The sequence below is a fragment of the Pelobates fuscus genome, chromosome 1 (assembly GCF_036172605.1).
Source record: "Pelobates fuscus isolate aPelFus1 chromosome 1, aPelFus1.pri, whole genome shotgun sequence".
Taxonomy (NCBI): Eukaryota; Metazoa; Chordata; class Amphibia; order Anura; family Pelobatidae; genus Pelobates; species Pelobates fuscus.
In genome coordinates, this window is record NC_086317.1 from 336,635,187 (window position 1) to 336,661,648 (window position 26,462).

The following is a 26,462-nucleotide window of genomic DNA, read 5'->3' on the forward strand; positions in this document are numbered from 1 at the left end:
AGCCTGCCATCCATAGATTCTGTCAGTGTTTTGATCTGTTCACCATCAACATTGCGTGCAGCAGCAACCACAGCCTCCCAGACACTGTTCAGAGAGGTGTACTGTTTTCCCTCCTTGTAAATCTCACATTTGATGATGGACCAAAGGTTCTCAATGGGGTTCAGATCAGGTGAACAAGGAGGCCATGTCATTAGATTTTCTTCTTTTATACCCTTTCTTGCCAGCCACGCTGTGGAGTAGATGGACGCGTGTGATGGAGCATTGTCCTGCATGAAAATCATGTTTTTCTTGAAGGATGCAGACTTCTTCCTGTACCACTGCTTGAAGAAGGTGTCTTCCAGAAACTGGCGGTAGGACTGGGAGTTGAGCTTGACTCCATCCTCAACCCGAAAAGGACCCACAAGCTCATCTTTGATGATACCAGCCCAAACCAGTACTCCACCTCCACCTTGCTGGCGTCTGAGTCGGACTGGAGCTCTCTGCCCTTTACCAATCCAGCCACGGGCCCATCCATCTGGCCCATCAAGACTCACTCTCATTTCATCAGTCCATAAAACCTTAGAAAAATCAGTCTTGAGATATTTCTTGGCCCAGTCTTGACGTTTCAGCTTGTGTGTCTTGTTCAGTGGTGGTCGTCTTTCAGCCTTTCTTACCTTGGCCATGTCTCTGAGTATTGCACACCTTGTGCTTTTGGGCACTCCAGTGATGTTGCAGCTCTGAAATATGGCCAATCTGGTGGCAAGTGGCATCTTGGCAGCTGCACGCTTGACTTTTCTCAGTTCATGGGCAGTTATTTTGCGCCTTGGTTTCTCCACACGCTTCTTGCGACCCTGTTGACTATTTTGAATGAAACGCTTGATTGTTCGATGATCACGCTTCAGAAGCTTTGCAATTTTAAGAGTGCTGCATCCCTCTGCAAGATATCTCACTATTTTTGACTTTTCTGAGCCTGTCAAGTCCTTCTTTTGACCCATTTTGCCAAAGGAAAGGAAGTTGCCTAATAATTATGCACACCTGATATAGGGTGTTGATGTCATTAGACCACACCCCTTCTCATTACAGAGATGCACATCACCTACTATGCTTAATTGGTAGTAGGCTTTCGAGCCTATACAGCTTGGAGTAAGACAACATGCATAAAGAGGATGATGTGGTCAAAATACTAATTTGCCTAATAATTCTGCACTCCCTGTAAGTGGAATATATGGGGTTTGTCCTTTTCACAGGATAAGTTCCTTATTAAACTTGAATCTTTGGTGACACGTTTTCGCCGGATTTGGTTTACTTCTGTGCAAGTAAATAAATCTGCATTGTGCACTTTATTTTTATGGTTATCTTATTTAGTTGCACTATATATTTTCTCTTCATGAACGAGACCGACCACAATAAAGTTCAAGATTTGAGAAGATTGACATCAACTATTTTCTGAAGGCTCTTTATTTGGCTCTAAAGTGTTGGCTATGTGCACCACTATTTTATTATATAGTTTTACACAGAGGCGGCTCTAGACTTTATGAGGCCTTAGGCGAAACGCAAACATGAGGCCCCACTAACAAAAAAGTGTCACATATACACATTGATGCGCTGTCTACCTGTGTATGTGCCTGAGAGTGTGTCTGACAGAGAGTATCCTTGTGTGTCTGAATGTATGTCTCTGTGAGCATGTTTGCGTTTTTGTCTGAGACCCTATGTGTATGGGGTAGCTGCTTGAAGTGTGTTGTGTGTATAGGGGGGGGGGGTGATGGTGAGAGGGAGAAGGGGTGCTATGGTGAGAGGGAGCGGGGGTGAGAGGGAGCGGGGCTGCGATGGTGAGAGGGAGTGGGGGTGCGATGGTGAGAGGGAGCGGGGGTGCGATGGTGAGAGGGAGCGGGGGGTGATGGTAATGTGAGAGGGAGGGGGGTGATGGTAATGTGAGAGGGGGTAATGTGAGAGTGAGGGGGGGTAATGTGAGAGTGAGGGGGGGTAATGTGAGAGTGAGGGGGGTAATGTGAGAGTGAGGGGGGTAATGTGAGAGTGAGGGGGGTAAAGTGAGAGTGAGGGGGGTAAAGTGAGAGTGAGGGGGGTAAAGTGAGAGTGAGGGGGGTAAAGTGAGAGTGAGGGGGGTAAAGTGAGAGTGAGGGGGGTAAAGTGAGAGTGAGAGGGTGTAATGTGAGAGGGGGTAATGTGAGAGTGAGAGGTGGTAATGTGAGAGGGGGTGATGTGAGAAGGAGGGGGTGATGGTGAGTGGGGTGAGGCTGAGGGTGGTGACTGAGGGTTATGCTGATGGTGGTGGGGGGTGATGCTGAGGGTGGTGATGCTGAGGGTGGTGGGGGGGTGATGCTGAGGGTGGCGGGGGGCTGATGCTGAGGGTGGCGGGGGGGTGATGCTGAGGGTGGCGGGGGGGTGATGCTGAGGGTGGCGGGGGGAGTGATGCTGAGGGTGGCGGGGGGAGTGATGCTGAGGGTGGTGGGGGTGGTGAGGCTCAGGGTGGTGGGGGGTGATGGTGAGGGTAGGAGGGGTGAGGCTGAGGGTGGTGGGGGGTGATGGTGAGGGTGGGGTGGTGAGGCTGAGGGTGGTGGGGGTGATGGTGAGGGTTGTGGGGGTGGTGATGCTGAGGGTGGTGAGGGGTGATGAGGCTGTGGGGGGTGAGGGTGAGGCTGGGGGTGGTGATGGTGGTGGGGGGTGATGGTGAAGGTGGTGGGGGGTGAGGCTGAGGGTGGTGGGGGTTGAGGCTGAGGGTGGTGGGGTGTGAGGCTGAGGGTGGTGGGGTGTGAGGCTGAGAGTGGTGGAGGGTGATGCTGAGGGTGGTGGGGGGTGAGGCTGAGGGTGGGGGGGATGGTGAGGATGGGGGGGTGAGGGTCGGGGGGTAAGGCTGAGGGTGGTGGGGGGTGATGGTGAGGGTGGGGGGGTGAGGGTGAGGGTTGGGGGGGTGAGGCTGAGGGTGGTGGGGGGTGAGGCTGAGGGTGGGGAGGATGGTGAGGATGGGGGGTGAGGGTGGGGGGTAAGGCTGAGGGTGGTGGGGGGTGATGGTGAGGGTGGGGGGGTGAGGGTGAGGGTTGGGGGGTGAGGCTGAGGGTGGGGGGGTGAGGGTGAGGGTTGGGGGGTGAGGCTGAGGGTGGTGGGGGGTGATGGTGAGGGTGGGGGGTGAGGGAGAGGGTGGGGGGGTGAGGCTGAGGGTGGTGGGGGTGAGGCTGAGGGTGGTGGGGGGTGATGGTGAGGGTGGGGGGGTGAGGCTGAGGGTGGTGGTGGTGATGGTGAGGGTGGTGGGGGGTGAGGCTGAGGGTGGTGGGGGGTGAGGCTGAGGGTGGTGGGGGGTGAGGCTGATGGTGGTGGGGGGTGAGGCTGAGGGTGGGGGGTGATGGTGAGTGAGGCTGAGGGTGGTGGGGGTGATGGTGAGGCTGGTGGGGGGTGATGGTGAGGGTGGTGGGGGGTGATGGTGAGGGTGGTGGGGGGTGAGGCTGAGGGTGGTTGGGGGTGAGGCTGAGGGTGGTGGGGGTGAGGCTGAGGGTGGTGGGTGAGGCTGAGGGTGGTGGGGGTGATGGTAAGGGTGGGGGGTGAGGCTGAGGGTGGTGGGGGTGATGGTGAGTGAGGCTGAGGGTGGTGGGGGTGAGGGTGGGGGGTGATGGTGAGTGAGGCTGAGGGTGGTGGGGGTGATGGTGAGGCTGGTGGGGGGTGATGGTGAGGGTGGTGGGGGGTGATGGTGAGGGTGGTGGGGGGTGAGGCTGAGGGTGGTGGGGGGTGAGGCTGAGGGTGGTGGGGGTGAGGCTGAGGGTGGTGGGTGAGGCTGAGGGTGGTGGGGGTGATGGTAAGGGTGGGGGGTGAGGCTGAGGGTGGTGGGGGTGATGGTGAGTGAGGCTGAGGGTGGTGGGGGTGAGGGTGGGGGGTGAGGCTGAGGGTGGGGGGGTGAGGCTGAGGGTGGTGGGGGGTGATGGTGAGGGTAGGGGGGATGAGGCTGTGGGTGGTGGGGGGTGGTGGTGAGGCTGAGGGTGGTGGGGGGTGATGGTGAGGGTGGTGGGGGTGAGGCTGAGGGTGGTGGGGGGTGATGGTGAGTGAGTCTGAGGGTGATGGTTGGTGATGGGGTGGTGAGGCTGTGGGGGTACGGCTGGGGGTGGTGATGGTGGTGGGGGGTGATGGGGAGGGAGAGCCTACCTTTCCCTGGTGGTCCAGTGGGCTCCCTGGTGGTCCGGTGGCCATTACTTCCGGTCTGCAGCTCCGCAGAGCTGCAGACCGTGTATTCTCGCGAGATTTCAGAGCGTTGCCGTGGTAACCCGCGGCAACGCTCTGATTGGCCAATTCTCGCGAGTCACATGGTCTGCAGCTCTGCGCACTGCGGAGCTGCAGACCAGTGTCTGCGGTGGCCGGCCTGGCAGCCAGGAGGGGCCTCGCACCCGGCGGCATACCGGGCAAGCCGCCGGGCCCCCTCCTGGTGTCAGGTCCTCGGTCACTGACCGAGGACCTGACACACTCTGCCCAAAGGCGGTTTAGGCGGCCGCGAGGCCCCAGCCAGCGCGAGGCCTTAGGCGGCCGCCTAAACCGCCTAATTAGAGAGCCGCCTCTGGTTTTACACTATGCTGTGCTGTTCTGGTCTTCCCTAGCTGGATAAACCCTATATATTGCACTTACATTGATTGAAGATTTGAGGAGTGTGACGGAATGCCATCACTGAGTGCCATATCCCCATGGGCCCGCTGTCTATTTCTGTGGGGGAAGATATGTGATGGATGGCCTGATTTGTTTGGCGCGGGTGTTGCCACAGGGACACTGCCATCCCAGTTTGAACTGGCTGCTTTGTCCCTCTTCCATCCCCCATCTTCTTGGGATGGAAACCCCTGTTTTGTGTTGGAGACCCCATGGATAGGTCTGTGCATGTAAAACCTTGTGTGACGAAATAAACAGAGTGCAGTCAGTGTTCTAACCCCAGAGCTGTCTGTCATCCAGTTACTAGCTGCAACATCTCCTTTCGCATATGTTCCCTGACTGCTTCAGGGATACGATGTGGGGTCTGGCGCATCGGTAGCTGTCCTGGGGTCTCTACCCGGTGAGTGGCCAGCGGAGTGTACCCTGGTAAATTGGAGAAAAAGGCTCCCTTAGCCGCAATTAACTCCAGTACCTGCCCACGCTCCTGAGGACTTAGCCGCTCCCCCAGCTGAACACCTGTGGAGTTCTCTGCATGATCTTCTTGCTCTAATAAGTCGGGTAGTGGAAGATTCTCCTGATCTTCAGAGGCTGGTGCGCATATAGGGGCCACCTACTCTATCCTCTCATGGTAGGGTTTGAGCATATTCACGCGGAGCATGCGTCTCTTCCCTACGAGCAGAGACTAATCACATAAGTGGTGTCACATCTCTGTTCCACCACCTGGTATGGGCCCTGCCAGGTGGCCTGCAGCTTGTCATTGCGGACAGGTTTAAAAATCAAAACTTTCTGTCCCCCTTGAAAGCTGCGGTCCCTGGCTTCCCTATCATACCATCGGCACTGGCGTTGTTGGGCTGCTTGGAGGTTTACCCGTACAGGGGGGAAAGGGGTCTCTGTATATACTTAAGTGGTTCCTGAGCAGCTGAAGAAAGATAATAGCAGAGGTAACCGGTCGGGTTACCTGTCGTCCACTAATGGAGCTCTGCAGGCAACTCCATTGCTAGAATGGAAGTTGAGTGTCTACATATGCACTTTAGTTCACTTAAGAACTTTATCTTTTAAAAGGGGTGAAAGTGTCATTGGATTTATGCACTTTCTCCACTTAAGCACTTTATTTGGTGATATTGTGAAAGACACTGTTATGTTGCATTTGTACTTTTCCTCAAATTTTTTTCACATCAAACATTCAGAAGTAGAATTATACCTCCGGCAGCAATATAAAATATCTCTGTGTGTGCAGAGTTTCATGTCAAAATGTTGTTCATACTGACTCCAAACACCATAAACCCTTCAAAACAACCCATTAACTAATCAACCAACTTATATTAAAAATTACCTCATACTCAATAATGCTCCAATACTGACCATGCCCAAAGCTTGATTCCATCCTCATTATACAATACTACTGTAGCGGAGCTGCAATATTAAATCCCAATATCTCCGCTGGTAGAATAAAGTAATCCAAGAAAAGCGCTGAATGAAGGCAATATCCCAAATCCCCCAGTAACCGGACGAAACACAGTTCTGGGAGTTAACTGAGGTTTTATTCACAGGTCACAGTATTTATGTGGTTCCCCATGCAAGGGGTTTCCTTAATCACTTTACAGGGGTTGTATAGTGGGGGACTACATGGGGAACCGAACAAAAAGGACCATTTTCCCACCATGCACTGCTGTACGAGAGGGATACTCCCATAAGAGTGGATTATCCCTCTGTACAGCAGAACCGGTCTTTTTACTTAAAAATATATAACTTGCACGTTATTCATGCACTTTAACCGAATGACACCTGGATAGATAGCTGGGATATGAGCGCATACTTCGGGAAACTACCGCTCAGATCCCAGCACAATTAGCCGAATGCCACACGAAACACACTTTAATATGAACTCATAAGAAAATACACGAATGCACAGTTTGAAGGAAAGTATCGAAAGACCGAACGGTCTGGAAGTCCAGCGGTGTTCGTGCCGTCGAGTAACCGATTTTAGTTCCAGGCACTTGATGACCAAACACCGCTGGGCTAAAAGTGAATCCAAGATGGCCGCCGCCGCGTGGTCGGTATCCGAACGGTGGCCACCCTGCGAACCAATTAACCAAGGAACGATCTATTGTTGCAATCTGTTAATGGGAGCCACACAACCTCCTGTGTGTGGTCTCCCATTCGGTACTTTGTTCGTTTCATGAACAGTGTTGAAAGTCACTGTTCATGAAACTACCATAGGAATGCTAGCAGCTTTCGCGCCACTGGCATACGAATGCCCTCTATCACCTCTTTAAGTGAACAACATAAAACAACAGAGGATTTTCCAGGACAACCATTATATATAAAAGAATAGTCTTAAGTGGCTAGGTTTGCCACAACTACTTTTACATAAAGTTGATATTGAGGTTTTATCCATTCCTACGCTAGATACACCCACAATTCAATTACACTAATTTATAATGTATTATGATAAAACTCCTTCCTACACATATTTCAGCATGTGAAAAACATTAGGAAATATAATGGTCCCCTGGTAAGCCGAGTTTCAATGCAGTGACACACATTTTGGAAAAGGCTGTATGGTATGTTTTCCCGTTGGTTACTTTATGGTCCTCTTTTTAACATTTTCATTTAAAAAAAAAAAAAAAAAGTTTGTTTCTTGGTGAGAAATATCATTCCTCAAGTGAAAATCCAATAAAATGTAATTATAATTTTTTTTTTTTAAATAAATAAATTAAATTTCAGAATCTAACATTTTTATTTTGAAAGTATAAAGAAGGTACAAATATTATTTACAGAATCTAAAATGAGTTATGTGGAGCAATTTCACGTAAACTGGTTCCAAACGAGTGGTCATACAGGGAACTTTGCACAAAATGAGAGGTAATGATGGCCCTCCTCATGGGAGCCTAACGTCTAAAAGGTTTACCCCTTTGTAGCATTGCAAAAAAAAAAAGTCCAGTGAATAAAGCTTTTCAGAAGAACATGTATGTCTCCCCAGTTCTTATTTTTTAAGGTTATTTTTCAGTCTTTCTGAATTCTGCAAGATTTGCAAAGAGGTAAATAGAAACCAGTTCTAATAAGCCCAGAAACAAACTTTCCATATAAATATTTAATGAAAAGTTATGGACACAAATAAATACAAAAAGAAAAAAGAAAACAGACCTTAATAAAATTCAAACTGAACTAGAATGCTTTTAGATTGGTATAAACCAAATATGAAAACAGCCCTAAAAAGATGAAGAAACACAAATGTACAAAACCTCCATTACGTTTTTGTTAAAAAATGAGTTCATAGTTACTGGTGATGGTGACCCTGAAGACTAAACTAAGAAATTTTTATTAATTGTTACTAATAATTAATTAAATAGCACCATCATGTCCCACAGTGCTATTCAGCAGGTAAATTAAGCAATAAGGTAACTGATAACAAATGATTTAGGCTTTACAAAAAAAGGGGAATGAGGAGGACCACTGTCAAACATTATTAATGTTTGTAAGGGCATATACTAAAAAGAAAGCATAAAGCACGTGTTATCAAAATAAAACTTCCCTATCTATAAACACTTAAGGGTTATGTATAAACAGTAATCATGGAGCAAAGTGCTAAATGTGGAGCAATCAACGCTATCATTCCATTGGTTTCCATGGTGACTGCTAAGGTTTTAGCGCTTTGCCCCAGAATTGATTTATACGCAAGGCCCCTACTATTGGCTTGGTAGGCTTCAAACAAAACATTATTTTAGAAATGTAATAGAGTAAATTATGAGGCAACTGCAGATCCAAAAGAATAACGAAAGCGTCAGACATGCAATTATTTCCATGTATTTACAAAATTTACCTTAAAGTTGAGCAATCCTGTAGCAGTTTCAACAAAGGTTATTATGTATATTGGCTGTGCCAGATCTCTGCCCTTCATGTAGTGTGAAAATCTGTCTGCAAACTAAAATTAGAAAGAAATATTTTATGAACAAAAAATAGAGCACAAAAACTCCCAAAAGAAAAGTTGTTATAATAAAATAATATACATTTGTTAATGGCATTATAAACTATTAAGCCTCACAAGGACTTATTCACTAAACAGTGAGATATAATGAGATGTAAATATAATTTTATTTTGGAGGTATTTTTCAATTTAGATTTGAGATCAATAATTTATCAAATTATTTTTAAATCACTGTTTACTGAACCTCACAGTGTAAACTTCATTTATGTCAATCAGCAGTGGCCAAGGCCAGTAAGGTATTGTCATGCATGAAAAAGGGCATTCATTCTCGGGACGAGAATATCATTTTGCCTCTCTATAAATCACTGGTAAGACCACATATTGAATATGCTGTGCAATTTTGGGCACCTGTTCTAAAGAAGGATATCATGGCACTAGAAAAAGTGCAGAGGCGGGCTACAAAATTAATAAAAGGAATGGAACATATCAGCTATGAAGAAAGGTTAACAAATTTAAACCTATTTAGTTTCGAAAAACGTCGCCTGAGAGGGGATATGATAACATTATACAAATATATTCGGGGCCAATACAAACCATTGTGTGGAAATCTTTTCACAAACCGGACTTTACATAGGACACGAGGCCATGCGTTTAGACTGGAAGAAAGAAGATTTCGTCTAAGGCAAAGGAAATGTTTTTTTACTGTAAGAACAATCAGGATGTGGAATTCTCTGCCTGAAGAAGTGGTTTTATCAGAGTCCATACAGATGTTCAAACAGCTACTAGATGCATACTTGCAAAGACAGAATATTCAAGGATATAATCTTTCAATGTAGGGTAATAACTGCTTGATTCAAGGATAAATCTGACTGCCATTCTGGGGTCAAGAAGGAATTTTTTGTCCTAGCTTGTTGCAAAATTGTGCTTCAAACTGGGTTTTTTTTTTTTTTTTTTTTTTTTTTTTTGCCTTTTGGATCAACAGCAAAAAACAGGTGTGAGGAAGGCTGAACTTGATGGACGCAAGTCTCTTTTCAGCTATCTAACTATTATAAACTATTAAGCCTCACAAGGACTTATTCACTAAACAGTGAGATATAATGAGATGTAAATATAATTTTATTTTGGAGGTATTTTTCAATTTAGATTTGAGATCAATAATTTATCAAATTATTTTTAAATCACTGTTTACTGAACCTCACAGTGTAAACTTCATTTATCTTCATAGCCCATGGGAGATACAATGGCACATTTATTGTATATTTACAAATCTAGAATAGATCATTTGGTATTGCAAATCTACACCTGGATCTACATTCATGTTTTCATATTTTTTATATTCAATCACTTCTTGTTGATTTGGTAAAATGTAAGTTAATTGATCTGAAGAAAAAAAAAAATAACCTGGATCCATTCGGTCTTCAACTTCTATACGTAAATTAGGAGGAGAATATTCCATTGCTAAATCAGGGAGTAAATGATCTATTACTGGATTAGAGTGAGAATGTTCTACTTTATAAAGGCTGCACACTCACTCTTTGTTTCCCTGACTTTAATTCATAGTTTTGCCTTACCTAGGAAGGCTTTAGGAAGGAAGTTAATTTCTTTGATGAACATAGAGTTCTATTTTTTTGTAAGACTAGAGCACAGCAAGCAATGGGCTGCCAGGGGGGCAGGCTAAATTCCAAATTCTGTCATCTGGAAACATACTAAAGCTCTTGCACAGATTTTGCCGTTTTCATTGAGAAAAAAAAATATATAGATTTCACGTCTACTATGTGCATCTTGACAGGACAATTTTCTGGAAGATAAGAAAAAAAAATGACTCACAGGTAAGATAACACTATTTCTGAAAACACAGGCAAAAAGGACAGGTTTGTCCAATTCATTTTTTAAGAAATATTCTGTCACTGATGGATATCAAAGGAACGGGGAATTTTTAATCATCTCTCTATTCAATCTCAGTTGGGTAAATCATATCTAAGAGATTTGCATAAATATAAACCATCAAAGACTTTTCATCTTCAAAGGGGGTTTCAAGACCCTATAAGCTTTGTACTGTAATCATTACAGGTCACAACCCTGCAGGAAAGGGGCTGCTATGGCAACATAAAAAAACTAATGCTTAAGGCTTAGCATAATATTCTGACTAATAGAAAGGAAACTCATTCTAAAAACCATCAGCCTATTTACCAGACGCTGGATTAGAGGTGTTATTTCTACCCCTTTTTCCGTTGTCCCACACCCCCTCCTTTATCACTTGATCCCTCCCCCTTTTCATCCAAATCAAAACATCAAACTGGTGAGACAGAAAAAGTATAGCGGCCTTGACAAAGCAATATATATTATAAACCTAGCTATAGAAATTTGTATTTTTTATTATTTTTATTTTTAAATTTTTACAAACTCATTCTCTCAGCACTTAATTAGTTGAACAAATTTATGATGATTTTTTTATTTTTTAAAATACTTTTATTGACTCAAGTAAAGACGTACATGTATATCACACTATATATATCCATCCATACATATTAACAAAAAAATGCAATATTTAAGTCCCTTTATTAATTCGCGCCAGAGATATTGCTACATACTTCAACTTCAGACCCCTGAATATCCATATTAAGTATTTATATATTGTTTTTACATCATATGTATGTGTGTGTGTGTGTATATATATATATATATATATATATATATATATATATATAGACAATCACACACGTATATATAAAATGTGGATATACATTTCCCCTTCTTGATCTATGTTAAATTGAAGCACAAAGTATATTCTATACAAGTTCTTTACACATTTCATAGCAAGAAGGCAAACATTCTTCTCCCTGCTGTTTTTTTCAGCCCATATTATGTACATCATTATACCATCTGGAAACCTAAAGGATAAGGACTATCTTAAATGTTACATTAGTCTTTGCTAATGTAACATCACCTCTCACAAAGGGTCTCATGCATGCGTGTTCCTCATATAATATTTGCTCAGAGAGCAAAGTTAAAAGGTAAGCTTGGGGCAACTTTCAATTAATAATTTTTTCTCTCTCTGTGAAAGGGGACAATTAAATGTTTCCGGCCAAGCAAAGTGAGGAGGTGTTGGAGAAGGGGGTGGCAGAGGAAATATAAAAAAACAAAAAACAAAACAAAGAGATTGGGGAGGGGATTAACTAGCAGGCCTCAGCAATTCTTTCATTCCTAGTGTACACCCAATAGTGTGCAAGGAAGAATGCCCACTGTTCAGGATTTGTGGGAGAATTGTCCCAGTACAAAAGAGGCAGAGTTACGCTTGTTATAGTCCAATAAGCCATGCCAGTCAAACAAGTACCCATACTAAGGACAAAAGGAATGCAAGGGATTGTAGTACAAAAGAAAACAAGTAAGCCCATCTTTCGGTTGTGCACCAGCTTCCACGTTTTATGCTTCACATAAATAAAAATCAGAAAGCAAAAGAAATCAGTAAGGATGTCTGGTATAGTACAAAAAAAAATGGAAACAAGAAAAGAAAAATCTCCTTGCTTCCAATAAAAAAAGAATTAGCGTTAAAAAACTGTGTAAAAAAGTATAACACATTCTTTAGATGAAAGGCTTTTTATTTAAATGTGTGGCGGAAAGAGAAAGAAGTGAGTGTAGAGAGGAAGAGGCAGCTTTTACACAGTGTTTTTTTTTTTTTTTCTTTACCAGAATTATCTTGAAAATGAAGGTCAGGCTTGAGAAAGGAGGTTCATGTGTTAGTCTGTCTAGAATGGAAGTTTCAGAGGGCTATATCTATATGTGAATTGCCTAATTATTCCAACATCATGGGATAAACAAATTGTCTGTATTGTGTTGATTATTGGAGTCGGTCTGAAGTGTCCCTCTTTCTGAACCAGACGAGAATAGGGATTGTTTGTTACTAGAACATCCACGCTCCTATGTACAATGGGAAGTTCATTGCACAGAAGATTGGTTTGACTGTACTAGCCTATGATAAAGGATCACTATTCTGTTAGGAATACAAACATGGATTTATAACACTATTGAGTTCTCCTACCTGTTTAGATTCAGGGTCCCCATAAAGTAAATAATTTTTTTCCATGTCACTCAGTGCAGCCACACACTCTTCTTACAGCAATGTCATCCCGCATACGTCGCTTCCTCATCTTCTCATCCAATACAGAGAAGCATTGGGTCTGAAAAGTGCATGCACTATGAGCACAGCACTCCTCCAATCGAGAAGCATTTAGAGGAGGTGACATGTGACAGCGAAAGGGCCTCTAGTGGTTATCTAGAAGACAGCCACCACAATGGAAACATTTCTATATCTACTAAAGGGTTTATATTGCACAACTAAAATGATAGGGCACTGCACCAAAACTACTTCATTTAGATAATTTTTTAATTGCCTATATTGTCTCTAAGAAAATTATCTAATTAATAAGTGTCTTGTCTTGTGTAATTTGTAATGTGAGGTTTCTTTTTTTGGCAGAGGCTAAATCCAAACAATCGACGTGGCAAACGAAAGAATGTTTAATACCAAAGAAGCCCAATATAAGTATATTAAAATGAATTCACTGTCTACAGCAATTCTCATACTAATAATTATTTACTCCCTTTCCCTCTCAACAATAAGGCTAAAATGTGAAATTTTCTCTTGGTGGGGTAAGATATTTACCATGATGGATACAAAAGAGCATGTCTGATATGTTGATGCAGGGACTAGTTTCCAGGCTTGATGTAGCTTTCTAAATATCCTTAACGTCAAAAGAGGCAAATCCAGAACTCTTATAATAGATTTGTAGATTTTATAGGAGAATTGCAGATACAATTACAAGGATCATATTATCCAAGACACTATGGCAATCCTGGGATTCAAGTGGGTAAGTTATATACATACAAAATATATAGTGCACACTCACCAATAGTTGTGTGTTACATGTACTAAGAAGACAGGGTGCTAAAGATGGAAATAAACGTTTTGTGACCACATCAAGACCATACATGAAAACTATAAATAACCCGTAGCACACCAATTTGTGCCGAAAAAAAGATTTTATTAAATACATGACATATACCAAATAGTTAATATAGAGTATGAAGTGCATATTGTAAAGTGCATAACCAACAGATGTACACATCATACGTTAAAATCAATAAAGTGTAAACCAATTACCTAGTAAATATACTGTCACATGTACTGACCTAGAGTTGGAGACCATAAAAATCCTCAATGATTCAGCTGTTGCCTTCTTCTGTGGGATCCTTCCTGCAGGTCAGTGGGGACTAAAGAAGGGTCTCCCCAACATGGATCAAGGAAGATGCCCACATGAGATGTGGAGAATAAGACAAACAAAGAAAAGACCTCCATAAAATGGTTTAGTGTAAATGGGCCATATAAGTGGCAGACAAGACCGGATATCGGATATGCCAGTGGTGACAGTAATCACCTGTCAATAGGCACCTCTATACAAGTTGTTAAAAGGATGGGATTTCTAACACTTGTACAGTGTTTTTTGTCTGAACTTCTCAAACCAGAGTCTTTTCATTCTGGCTGTGGGTAGATATAGAAAGGAAATGGAGGGAAGCAGCACCTTCAATAGTGCCTTTAATTCAAACAGAAATAGAGCTATATGAAAAATAAGAGGACAAATAAAACAGAATATGGCGAAGTATTTTTGTTGCTGGTGATTATAAATAAAAGAAAGGAAATGCACATACAATCTTTGGGAGTTGCAATCAGCTCTAGATGTATGCACTTGGATAGCACAATCCCAGTCTGTGGATATGCTAATCCTGATCCGGTCTTGGTTTTATGTTGAAGGACATCCTTAGGCCAGTCAACAGAGTGTGGTGGTCAGCGTTGATAGGAGTATTCCCTTTCAGTATAATGTTTTATATTAGTAACAGTTCACCAGTGTATAAAATTAAAATAAAAACAGAAGATAGTGCTCTCTGTATTGGTAAAAAATAATAAAATGATAAAAGGAGGTATATTCACAAAGGGAGTTTAGGTGGTATCTTCCCCACCAAGGAAATTCGAAGTATGAATCCGCCAAGTAAAATCTTCATAGATAATAACAGGAAGGTCCAAATTCAATAAAAAAAAAACAAAAAAAACCTAGTTTTATTTCAAATCAAAATAATAAAACAAATAATATAGTATAAAACATCAATAAAACACTAACAGGTACCCTACATTTGTTTTCAACACATTGGTATTCCTGACCCTATAGTGTTATAATGAATGGAGCATATTGTATAAATAGCTTTTGCTAACAAGTGATGTGACTCTCCAATGTTGTAATTTTTATTGATTGGGTATTGTAATAGTGAAGCATCCTTTTTTCCATCTAACCCCAACCGAACTTGACCGACTGTTAGCACTGATTAGAACTGTTTAGAACTGTTTTGGTCATAGGACTATGACTTCCAGGAAATTCATGAACCCCTGAACCGATCTGGGTGATTTTTGGATATGTTGTTCACCCAGATCGGGGCCATCACGGGATGTAAATATGGGGTTTATGTGTTTTTAAGGTACTTTTTGGGGTTTCATAAAATTTTATTTTTTCTGTGCTTGGAAATAATTGGGTTAGATTAGTACAGTTCCTGATTCAATTATCTCCCAAGCACAGAGGAGGGATTCTATTGTTTGTGTATGGGAGTGTCTCACTGTATGACTGTTTTTCTTGGTTTATTCACTTTGTGTCCCTGTGCCCAACAAGGTCCACCTGGGTGTCATCCTTGTTGGGAAACTTGCATAAAAGGCCGGTGTGCCTCCATTAAAATTCTGTTTATGCTTACCCTCAACATAGAGTCTCATCTCATGTGTGGGGGAAACGGCTGTATCTATCCTGGGGATTGCTATATCACTATACTCCCCAGGATTTATAATCACTAGCTCTTATAAGAGCTGTTCCTGCTACGCTCTCTGGGAGTAGGAGAGGTCTTTTCCATACGGTCCTGGATATCAGAGGATGGTCCAGGGTGGGAGGAAGACAGCGAGATCCCAGCTAAGCTACGGTGGTTGTGGAGTCTGCGGTGCTTGTGGTGCCCGGTGCAGTGCTTACGGTCCTCAGCGTCAGCTAGGAAGCATCTGTTTCCGGAGGTGTCCAGTCGGGGTGAAAGGTGATCTGTCACAATCACACTGACGACAAATAAATTGTACAGTATATGCATAACACAAACAAAATGTACCTATGCTTATCCAACATTGTAAAGTTCTACAAACTACTAACAAGGCGATGCAGACAATTCGAGACCTCTTTGATGGGGCAAATTAATCCAGAAGCTATATTGACTGATGGCAAACATTTATGTTCACTGCACTAATAAGTGATGAGCATGGTAAAACAAACCACATATTGATCGTTTCTCAACGGTCAACATTTTTAATTAAAGGCACATATAAAGCCTCATAATTAAATTCCCTTCCACTTGTCTCCCTTCATCCTGCTTATTATTTTTATAGCAATCATAGTTTACTATATTAAACTATATCCCCCCTGTACTTTAGAAAGCTACGATTCTCCTTAGCCATACAAGTTCTTGTATTAGATGTGCATTAGAAGCCCTTAGTAACTTGTGTTGACTATCTCAGCAACAAATAACTTCATTCAAGAAAAACATGAATACAGGGAAATTAATAAATAGTTTTAAAATAAAGCAGTGATCACAATGGGGATGGAAGTCAACCTCAACCAGCAAGGATGGAATAATTTTATTTTTTTTGTATATGTTTATTTGTAACTATTTAATTTTAATAAACATGTTTTGGTGTTTAGACTATCTCTTATAGGGACATATTTTGGTAGGCAAAAGAGTTCAAGGGCTTCTGTGACAATAAATCACAAAAGAAAAAGAGAAGGAGAGAATGAGAATAAAAAGAGGGAGCCAATACAAAGAAATCCTCTTAAGTGGGGGGTAACCCCTCTAATAAACAGCAAACAAAGAGGACAGGAGGATTCCTATGTATATGAAGGTAACGTGGTAGAAATAACTTAAAGATCAATCTATATATCTAGAGTGGAAAGATTTGAGGTTTTTTTTTATTCTTTATTTTTGCAGGTGGTATTACATGTCAGAGAAACTTTTAAAGCATAGAATAGTGCATATATATATATTTGGTTACAGAGGCAATTTTGACATTTCGTACACTTGTTTTTTGTCTTTTTAGATTAGGCTAGTCAAATACGTTAACAACAATACCTCTCACAACAAGTGTGCAACAATAACTCGTAACTCAGGGAAACTGGGTTTGTGTTATGTGGGAAAGATTTGAGTTTTAATCACTTGATAACTAGAAAGATAGAACTTAACTTTTAATACTAATAGTGAATAAAAAGGTGAAACCTATCACCTGATTCTAAAAAAAACCACACAAAGAATATATATATATATATATATATATATATATATATATATATATATATAATATGAGGTGTGGGTCTACTTAATAGTGCCAGTGTATATTCAGATCTATATTAATCTACTTAATCAAAATGAGGTAATTTAGTGTCAATGTGAAGTAGACAACATAACATCCCATGAATGTAAAAAAATATAGAGGTAAGTAGCCTCTAAAGAACTAGTGTGATGATCAAAACTTGAAAATATTAATAAATACTGTCCCTATGCTCTTGATAATAGACACCCAGCCGCCCAACGGATCCCCATATTTTTAGTGACAACAGGCTGAGGTAGTGTTGTTGCTTGTTTGATGTTAGCATCGGGAGGTCACAGATTCAGCATCCTGAACGTTCGTCTGGTGTCTTAGTTGGCATGCAAGGTATAAAGCTGTTTGAGCCCCTGACGCAAGTTTCACCTTTCGGCTCATCAGAGGGGAACCGGACTCTGATTGTGTCCAGTATTTAAATAAGTTCCTTGGACATGATTGGGTAAAGACATTTTGAATGGACCAATTAGTGCGCAGAAGAGAAAACCCTGAAGGAAATCTTCTAATTCATAAAATCATCAATTACCAGAGAATTAAGGCATGAATCAATTACTCATTACATGTTATATCAGTTAATACTAACTTGTATGAGAAACATTGGATATAAGTATAGAGACCTATCCATTTTTTAACTCTTTGGGAATTGATTTCATGAATAAAAATATTTCCTTAGGTCTCTATACTTATATCCAATGTTTCTCATACAAGTTATTCCTGGCTAATCCATGGCAGCATCACGATAGGGTTAGCTCCTCCCCGTTGGCTGTTCGGGACAGGAAACACTTTACAAATAGACCCTCCTTACCTGGTATCATTAGTCTTTTTTCCTGTCTCCTTGGCTGTGGACATGTTTCAGGTAAATTGTGTTACCTTGACTAGATTTTGTTTTAGTTTACCTCTTCTTTCCCAGGAGAGTTCAGCCTCTCTCCTGGAAATTCTAACATCTGTGAGCTTTTTAATGTGACAGAATATATAAAGCCATATATCCTTACTATTTGAAGAATTACGCAGTGATCTTTTAATAGCGGTAATATAAGGGGTATATTGGGATAACATACTGTATCCGCTGTGATCCTAAGGGTAGAGGTTATTTATGTGTGACTCATGCATTAAAACATTACCGCAGCAATCCTATGGGTAGCGGTGCGTGATATATACACTTTTTAACTATGATAATTCCGCAGCGATCCTCTGGGTAGTTGTGCATGGTGTATACACATACTTCATATGATTTAAATCCGCAGCAATCCTCTGGGTAGCGGTATAACCTGCAGTGTACATATATATATTGTATTGTATATTAGCCCCAGTTATCCTTTGGGTAGCGGTATAATAATGGTACCTGCAACCATTTTGGAAATATACATTATGTATAATTAATTATTTATTTGGGGACCTCCTTAAAGGCATTGCCTATGGTTCTTGCACTCACCTTTATCATATGCTTTCGTTAGGCGTTCTCCTTTATGTGCTCTGGCCCTGTTCGTCAAGTTTAGACGATTTCTGTTCATATGAATTTCCGTAATTTTCTTTGAAAGCAGAATACTGATTCCTTTTGTGGTACGAATGGTCCTTGCATTTTCTTTTCATAAATTAATGTTTGATTTCACTTTTCATTTCGGCGCAAAATTTGGCTATTTGGGCATGCACATTTGAATGGTTGTCTGTGTGTAGTCCTGTCTTATCAGGTTTTCTATTTAAAGATACAGTTTTCTCCTCTCCTTTAGGGTGTCAGATTTGGAGTAATTGATGACCCTTTGCTCTGGTAATTATTCCTGTTAGTGCAGGTAAGTTTTTTTCTCCCTTTTTTTCCTTTCCCCTTCTTTAAGGATGTATACATTTCTTTAATTTTTAATTCTTGTCGTTTTTGTTTTCTATTAACCTAGCTGCCCTTATGTCTGCGTCTAGACCTTCAAGGGGGTCTCCTTCTAGGCATTCGAGGTAAACTTTGCTTTTCTCTTGTTTAACCCCTTAAGGACCAAACTTCTGGAATAAAAGGGAATCATGACATGTCACACATGTCATGTGTCCTTAAGGGGTTAAAAGAGTGCATTTATTTGGCTGCTTTAAGTCCTCCTCTTTCCGCTTCTTCCAGTGTCCGTGAATTTGACACGTCTGAGTTATCGGGTGGAGGAAAGAAATCTCATAAGTCTGACCGATGTATAGCCTGTGATGCTAAAGCATTGGAAGGAAAGAAATTATGTAGTACCTATCTGTCTGAAGCAGCTGGTTATCCTAAGGATCCATTTCCAGATATGATGAAGTGGATTCAGATGGCTGTGGATAAATCTATGGAACAGCACAGATCTCATAAACGCCCAAGAATCTCTTCTCAAAGAGACAGGGAAGATTCTGACGCATCATTTGTAGAGGTACAATCTGAAGAAGGTTTGAATTAACTGATATAACATGTAATGAGTAATTGATTCATGCTTTAATTTTACTCGTTAGCTGGTGATTGATTAATTTTTGGGGCAAAGTATCAAGACCCTCTCTAGTTACTACGTCGTCCTTAGGACAACCAACAAAGAGAATCTCTACAGTTATTAAAAGAAAAAGCTTTGCATGAGCTGATCAGAAAGGTGGGCAGCAAATAACATATGTTCTCACGTACAAACTGAAATTGAGAATTATGCTTATACTTGAATTGGCAATGCACTAAAAAAAATTAAGGGCAGAATTGATGTTAATCAAAATTTAAGTTGGACAACCTACATGAATTATTTTCTCATTGCGAAATGTTCCTTATTTTGTATCTTGTCATGCGACTTTGTTTTATCACATTTTGTTCTTTTCCTAAACAGCTGTTACATGTATGTCTTCTACTAAACATTCAAGGTTAGGTTATTGCAAAATGGAGGGCTTGCATAGCAAAATGGAAGAAAAATTGTTGCCTGTTGCTTTATATCCCACATTACTGTGGAACGCAATTTATGACACTCAGTCACCATGATCTGTAATGTATACTCACTTTCAAAACGGGCGAGTATACAAAATGCTGGAAAATAATGCCATTGAAATTTTCTAGAGAAACCCTAATGAATTATGAGAATAAATATCTCCATTTGGTCATCCTAATATCTTAGGTATTATGTATGACTTCCTTAAATTCTTTAAATAATACAGAAAATTAAAGAACAATAAATTTGGCATTATACAATATCTTCTGAACAATTAGATTATTTACACGTTTTGTAAAGACATTTGACATGCCACTTAACATTTCCAGGATTTTATTGGCTGAAAACTCAGTCATGAAATACAAACACACCTGTCCGCAATTAAAAAGAAGAAATAGAGAACTGTTCAGGAAATAATATCTGTGCTAATTAAAAACACTAGTAAAAAGCTTCCTGTTTGTTCTCCTAGGTGCCCTAAGACATGACCTTATTCTTACTCCGTTCTTTATAGTCATTTTGTTTCATATGCTGATAATGTGTTTTCTGCAGTGCTGTGCTACATTGTGTTGTTGGAGCAATCCTTTCACAATCATTCTCACTGTATATAAGTGGGAAAATAGTGGATTTTACTGTGATTTGCACTTGTAGGTAATATAATTAGCATGTCTTTAGGAAGGGATCAACTCAATGTAAAAAGACAAAAGAAAGAACAGGAATACACATTCTTTTAACGAAAGTAAAATAAAGTAGAATAAATACAAGTTAAAATAGTTTCACTTAGCTTTTCCTCTGAAGAAGGGCTATAATGACTATAATGGACAGGTTTCTGGGCCTTAGCCATCCATCCAGCTTTTATATAGATCATACAAGGGTGCACTAGAAATGATGACCCTTAAATATTCGAGAGCAACGACCTAATTGGAGCTACACTCCAATTAGGATGCAAGTAACATTCTTAGTCAAACCATGTGGTTTGACCAAAACCAGGGCATCCCTGAGGTACCTTCAGCACAGTCCCCACACATGTATCGCTAATGTGGATGTTCCACTTCTGCATTAGCAATATCAATCAATTCCCTCATATTTGAATGCCATTCATTGCACCCATCAGCTTACTGCTCAGTTTTAAAAGGGTTAAAAAATTAGGCAAGGGTTAAAGTGGGGTGTGGGCTGCAGGTGCCTCAGAAACCCTCAGTGTTCACTTGAAAATAGTTTGAACATGAACCATGAGACATCTCTTTCAGTGCAATGCCAGTATAACCACTACATCTGAGTGTAGCAGTTATGATGCCCAGACCTCTTTAATGATACCTTCAATAATACAAGTCTAGCTACTATACCAACACTAGCTTACTATATTTAGTCATCTTATCAGAAATAAATACGCATGGGTTTCTTACCAAACAGTGGACTGTAGTGTTCTGGCAGATGAGTTGAAAAACAAACTACATAGATAAGGAATTCAGAATATAGCTTATATTGCATCTCTCTTTTTTGCAATTTTTGTCATTTCGCCAGTTTAGTGAATAAATCATTAAAACAATAAACTAAGGCTATTCACACAGAGCTTTTGTTTGTTATACTTAACAATTATATCAGTTCTCCTAAATGTCTATTACACTTCCGCAACTCTTTTTTTCTCATTTCAGTCACAACTCCCTTTTACCCACTCCAGAACTCCAGGATCACCACATACTCGCCAATCTAATCTGTTTAATCAGCATCCTCTTGACACTATAATGCGATTTTCCCTTTTTCACTTCAGTACTCTCCCTTCAATCTCCTTTTCCCCTTCTATTTCATTTGTCTATCATTCTTTTAGTGAGGCAATAAAAAACACAGTACACAAAAAAGAAATATGGAGTTAGTGCAAGCGAACATAACATAATTCATAACAGTCAATAAAGCAGTACTCATGCTCATGAAAATAAACTCTTGAGTAGATCAGCCTAATTTTTGTAAAAATAAACAAAATAAACAGAATAGGCATTCACATCTAGACAGGAAACACATCTATAGAGTTAGGCTACAAATGTAGTCTAGTCATATTGATAAAATATTTTTATAGAGGTAACATTAGGCTAGTTGTCAGGCTGGGCAATCATGTCTTTAAACTGGCCCGTACTGTACCATAGCTAAATTAGTATAACGTTCACTTCGGAACCCAAACACGCAGACAGGACACAACAGAGAGAATTGCAGTAACGCTTCCAGTGAACCAGGTACTGCAAGGCGCCCATGAAAAAGCGGTAGTCCAGAAGTGACTGCACCTCATACTCCTCACTAGAGTCGGCACAGACGGGACCTCGTGTAACGGTTACACAGGAGGGGCTTCAGAAGGGACATGTGGAATGTATTGGGGATGCGCAGGGACAGAGGCAAGTCCCGAGTGTAAGAGACAGGATTAACCTTTCGCAAGATTTTATAAGGCCAACTTCATGGAGGGGATACGGAGGCGTATGTTTTCGTGGACAGCCATACTCTGTCATACGGCACATAAGCGGAAGCCGCAAAATTTTTCTGGGACTCAACAGCACGCGACACAGCAACATAGACCCAATCCTACATCTCCCGAAGTGAGGCTAGGTGTTCGTCCAAAGCGGGTATTCCCTTATCAGACAACAGACCGTGAAAAACACTGGGTTGTACACCATAAGCCACTTGGTAAGGACGTAAGCCAGTGGAGGCATGGGGGACCATATTCCTGGCAAACTCAGCCCACGGGAGGAATCGGGACCAGTTATCCTGATGCTTGTTCACGAAACAGCATAGATAGAGTTCCAGCGATTGGTTCGCTCTTTCAGCAGCCCGGTTTGACTGTGGCTGATAAGATGAGGAAAAGGACAAGGATATACCCATTTCAGTACAGAAACACCTCCAGAATCGAGAGATTAACTGAGGGCCCCTGTCAGAGACTATATCGATGTGTATGCCATGAAGCTGGAATACCTCTTTTGCAAAGACCTCCGCCAATTGCGCAGCAGAAGGAAGCTTCTTAAGGGGAACAAAGTGTGCCATTTTAGAGAACCTATCAGTGACCATGTGACCCCCAGAGCGGGGAAGGTCACTATAAAATCTATGGACAGGTGTGTCCAAGGTGTATTGGGCACCGAGAGGGGCATAAGGAGATCAGGTGGCTTGCTTGTGGGAGACTTAGCCTGTGTACAGATTTGACAAGCCATAACGTACTCTTAACAGAAGAAGAGTACTCCTAACAGAAGGCCACCAGAACTGTCTTGTTATGTTATCATATATTTTTGTGATGCCCGGGTGTCCCGCTGTTTTGGATCTATCAAACAATGTCCTGACTTTTTTTCCTGTCCCTTCTCTGTACAAACAATAAACCTGTAGGTGCTTCAGGTGGTGCTTGATTTTGAGATCTCTTCACCTTATCTAGAAAAAAGGAAAAGATAACTAAGTGTGTAGCTGCAATAATGTTGGCGGAAGGGACAACCTGTCATCCAGGTTCTGGACCCGACTTCCAGTGGCTCGTGTTGCCTGGATATAACATCTGCCTTAACGTTGCGGTATCCAGGTCTGTATGTTATGGTATACCAGAAGCAAAACAGAAATAAAAACCACCTAGCCTGGCGAGAAGACAGACGTCTGGCCTCGGCTATCTAGGAGAGGTTCTTGTGGTCTGTGATCACCAGGATAGGGTGTCTGGAACCCTCCAGTAGGTTTCTCCACTCTTTAAATGCCAAAACAATGGCCAGTAATTCCCTGTTCCCCACATCATATTTTTTCTCTGCATCGGACAGTTTCTTGGAGAAAAAAACAACATGGGTGAAGAGGATCTCTGAGAAAGTATTTCACCAACACCTGACTCAGACGTGTTGACTTCGACAATAAAGGGCAGCGATGGGTCAGAGTGGTGCAAAACAGGGGCTGATGTAAACGCTTCTTTAAGTGTTTCGAAAGCCTTAAGAGCTTCAGAACTCCAAACAGGGGGATACACTACAGCACATACGTGCAAGTAATCTCAGAGGACATCATTGATAAAGTCCTGGAAGACAGCAGGGGCGTGACACAGGCTAGATATTCGTAGTGGCCGCTACAAGTGTTGAAAGCGGTTTTCCACTCATCTTGTTCTCTCATTCTGACCAGGTTATATGCCTCCCTGAGATCCTGTTTAGTGAACCACTTGGAACCTTTTAAGCGGTCAAAAAGCTCCCTGATAAGTGGAATTGGATATATGTTCCACACCGTGATCTATACAGGATCTGAGATCACCCTCTTTCTTCGGTACGAAGAAGAAGCCAGCACCTGCTGGAGATGAGGATCGCCTTATAAACCCTTTCTTCAGGGACTCCTTAATAAACTCCTCCATGATCTTGTTTTCATGCTCAGAGAGGGGATATACCCGGCCTTTAGGTGGCATAGTCCCTGGAAGAAGATCAATCTCACAATCATAAGGGTGATGGGGACTTCTCTGTCTCTCTTTTCTCGAAGACCTGGGCTAGATCAGCGTACTGTGATGGCACTAAGGTAGAGGGAGGAGAGCACAGGTATAAAACACTGTGTAAGGCAGGAAGAACCCCAGGACAATATGTCCAGAGCGACCCAATCTATAACGGGGTTATGTTTTATTAACCACGGAAATCCAAGGACTATGGGACATGAAGGGTAACCCTGCATGTGAAAGGTAATACTTTCCTGGTGTAGGACCCCTATGGTGAGTTGTACTTCCTGGGTTTCAAGAGTCACCTTAGGGTTTATCAGTGGCTTGCCATTAAGTGCTTCCACGGTTAGAGGTAAGGTCTTACGTACCAAGGTCATGGTGTGGGACTTAGCGAAGGATTGGTCTATAAAGTTGCCAGCTGCGCCTGAGTCCAGTAGGTGGTTGATGGTGAGGGTAACTCTGAGAAGCGGTCTAGAGGTTTTGTCATGAGGGGGTAACATCATAACATCCAAGAGCAATGCCATCTCCGGTCTTAGGCGCTGGTGTTTCCCTGCAGGTCAGGACATGTTGCCCTTACATGCCTGTTTTTGCCACAGTAGAGGCATAGACCTTCCCTCTTTCTGCATTGCTTCTCATCTTTGGGTAGCTTAGTGGTACTTATTTGCATAGGTTCTGGTGGTGGCCCACAAGGACGCAAAGCAGGTAGAGAAGAAGAGGACAAGGTGGGCAAGGGATGAACATGCATCCAGCTATAACACTGTCGCTGAGAGCATCTTTCTCTAATGCGATTGTCTATAACAATGCAGTAGTCGATGAGATCATCTAATAATGTGGGTACATCTCTGGATGCGATCTCATCGAGTAGGTAATCGGCTAATCCTACCTGAAAAGCTGTTACCAGAGAATCGTTGTTCCATGCCACTTCCGCCATTAGAGTACGGAATTCTATAGCGTAGTCTACCACTGTTCTGGAGCCTTGTTTGATGCATAATAAGGCTCTCCCAGCGGAAGCTATCCTACCAGGCATGTCAAACATTCTCCGAAAGGATGAGAGGAAATCGGTGTAGGTGATGTTGGGACCAGATTCCCATATTGGGTTGGCCCAGGCCAAGGGCCTGCCAGCGAGATGATTAATGACAAAAGCTATTTTTTTACCTGTCAGTAAAAAAGGAGTGTGGGTTCATAACCATGTGTATATCGATCAGGTTCAGAAATCCACGACAAAGGACAGGATCACCACTATATTTGGGGTGGTGTCATGTGTACAGAGTGATAGGAATCTGCCTGTACAGGTATGTGAACAGGGGCCGGTGGAGTAGTATTGGCTTGTTGGGCCCCCGGGTGGAAGTGAGCGGTGCGCTGCAGAATAGTCTGCATAGCCTGAGCGAACTGATCCAAGCGGTGGTTTTGCTCCTCCAGCTTGGAATTCTTAGCAGCCAACGGCTGCGAGATGTCTGCTGGTTCCATTTGGCCCTGTTGTAATGTAACATTCACCAGGGAACCCAAACACACAGACAGGGCACAACAGAGAGAATTGCAGGTCCTTAGAATGTCCAGGCTATGCAAAAGGGATAGTTGTAAGACAAGCCAGAGATCACTAACTAGAAAATCCAAATACAGAATAACGCTCAATGGTAAACCAAAGACCACAACAGGGCACTGTGGCAAAGGGGAGGTTAGCTTATATACACACAGGGTGTGTCTGATTGACTAACCTCCAATTAGTGTTAATCAAAATACGTGGGAGGAATTTCTTCCTTCCCTTGTGGTCTCTGAGGTCATCACTGTGTGCCGCGTCACATGATCGGGTCCTGTACACATATAAGGATGCTGCTCTGGATCGTGCAGCGTCTGACACACTGCCAGTCTAGAGTGCGGTGGCAGGGACAGCCGCACACCACAGACAGGGACCAGATGACACCACTCGTGGTGACCGGGTAAGCAGGGTCGCCACGAGCGGCGCCGGGGCAGGGGACCTTACAATTAGCTCACTAAGTGAGGATACATGAAGTGTATATGCAACAAGCCCATAAGGGTCTCATAGGTAGTGATACAGGTGTATACTAGACATAATGTCAAAAACGCAGACAGAACATACGCCCATAATCAATATAACATGCTTTGACGTTGATGTATGTACTATAAAGCATGCTTGTGCCACAGGAGTCACTTATC

General features: G+C 42.2%; 1 protein-coding gene across 1 annotated transcript in view; it reads right to left on the reverse strand.

The window, feature by feature from the left end:
* The window catches only part of CLYBL (citramalyl-CoA lyase), a 550,109-nt gene that overhangs the window by 125,181 nt on the left and 398,466 nt on the right, over positions 1–26,462 (reverse strand). The window contains exon 4 of the mRNA XM_063425440.1: positions 8,441–8,542. Coding sequence (XP_063281510.1) covers positions 8,441–8,542 — 102 coding nt within the window. The remainder of the gene's footprint in view (positions 1–8,440; positions 8,543–26,462) is intronic.